The sequence below is a fragment of the Candida tropicalis genome (assembly GCF_000006335.3).
Source record: "Candida tropicalis MYA-3404 genomic scaffold supercont3.3, whole genome shotgun sequence".
Taxonomy (NCBI): domain Eukaryota; kingdom Fungi; phylum Ascomycota; class Pichiomycetes; order Serinales; family Debaryomycetaceae; genus Candida; species Candida tropicalis.
In genome coordinates, this window is record NW_003020055.1 from 1816507 (window position 1) to 1818142 (window position 1636).

Consider the following 1636-nt stretch of genomic DNA (forward strand, 5'->3'; position numbering starts at 1 on the left):
ACCAAAAACTCATCAGAAAAAGATTTTGTTGTTGTTGGTGAGAAAGAGAGAATTGAAAAGAAAATTTTCTTTTTTTTTTTTTTTTACTTCTTCTTCACTTTCTTTCTTTCTTTCTTTTTCTTCTTTTTCTTTTTCATTAACTAATAACTATTAACTATTAAATAATATAAAATGGCTGAAGAAGAAGTATGTAATCATTAACAATTGATTAATCTAATTCAACAAACTGAATTGTTATGGATGGGTATCTTAAGATGAGTTGAATGAAATAATTTTTTTTTGGGGAGAAGTTCACCAAGGGGTAAAACACTTAAAGTGAGAGAATGATTAAATCAAACAAGAGATGAAGAGGATCGAAATCCCTGACAAGGATTTTTTTGATAAACAACATACTCATGATGATTGATGATATATATAATATAGTCAATGATTATGCCATTTTTTGGGAACCCCAATGGTGGTTGTCTATATCAATTTTGACAACATTTTTTTGGTTGCTTTTGGACATCAAAAAAAAAGTTGGATAAAATTTTTTTTGTTTGTTGAGAATGAAAAAAAGAGGCAACCAAGATGGAGATCAGACAACACTAAAAATCAAAGTCAATATTCAACCATACTATTCAGTTTTATTGTTGTTATTAATTGTGATTCAATGAATACTAACTAAATTGTTTTAAATTAGCACACCTTTGAAACCGCCGATGCCGGTGCTGCTTTGACCTTCCCAATGCAATGTTCTGCTTTGAGAAAGAACGGTCACGTTGTCATTAAAAACAGACCATGTAAAATTGTCGATATGTCCACTTCTAAAACCGGTAAGCACGGTCACGCTAAAGTCCATTTAGTTGCTATTGATATCTTCACTGGTAAGAAATTGGAAGATTTGTCTCCATCTACCCACAACATGGAAGTTCCAAACGTTTCCAGACAAGAATACCAATTGTTGGATATCGATGATGGTTTCTTATCTTTGATGACCAACGATGGTGACACCAAAGATGATGTTAAAGTTCCAGAAGGTGAATTGGGTGACAAATTACAAGAAGAATTTGACGAAGGTAAAGATTTGATTGTTACCATCATCTCTGCTATGGGTGAAGAAGCTGCTATTTCTTACAAAGAAGCTCCAAAAGGTGCTTAAACAGTGTGAATGAGAAATACTGAAATTTTAAGAAAAATCCATAAAAATATTCCACAACTATACTTCTTTAACTACTTCACGATGAATGAAAATTATTTTTCTTTTTTTTTTTCGATTTAAGTACATGTAATATAATTATGTTTTTTTAAATTATAAAGAAGAAAATATAAATGCTTGTTTTGAAAGAATTGAATTGAAATGAAAAAGAGAAGATATGATAATTAATGAATTTGAGTAGTTGAAGCAATCAACCAAACACACACACAACATATCACGTATATATATAAATAAAATCTAACGAATAATCTAATTATTCAAAATATTCATAAATATATAAAGTATTGGTATAAAGTTTTTCATACTGCTCAGAATGTTCGGAGGGATGTCCCATCCATCTTCGTATTAATCATCATCATACCACAAAACGGTGGAGTTACGTAGTTTCCTCTTGGTTTGTGCTTTCTTTTTTATATATCGAAACCTAAATGCAAATAC

The 1636-nt window shown here is 30.2% G+C and overlaps 1 protein-coding gene across 1 annotated transcript; it reads left to right on the top strand. All coding sequences in view use genetic code 12, as the record gives it.

The window, feature by feature from the left end:
- Positions 1-727: 727 nt before the first annotated feature.
- Positions 728-1141, top strand: ANB1 (translation elongation factor eIF-5A; the record flags this gene model as incomplete). Its single annotated transcript, XM_002548507.1, has 1 exon — positions 728-1141. One exon carries the CDS (start codon positions 728-730, stop codon positions 1139-1141), a length of 414 nt encoding a protein of 137 aa, XP_002548553.1.
- Between the last annotated feature and the right edge of the window lie 495 nt (positions 1142-1636).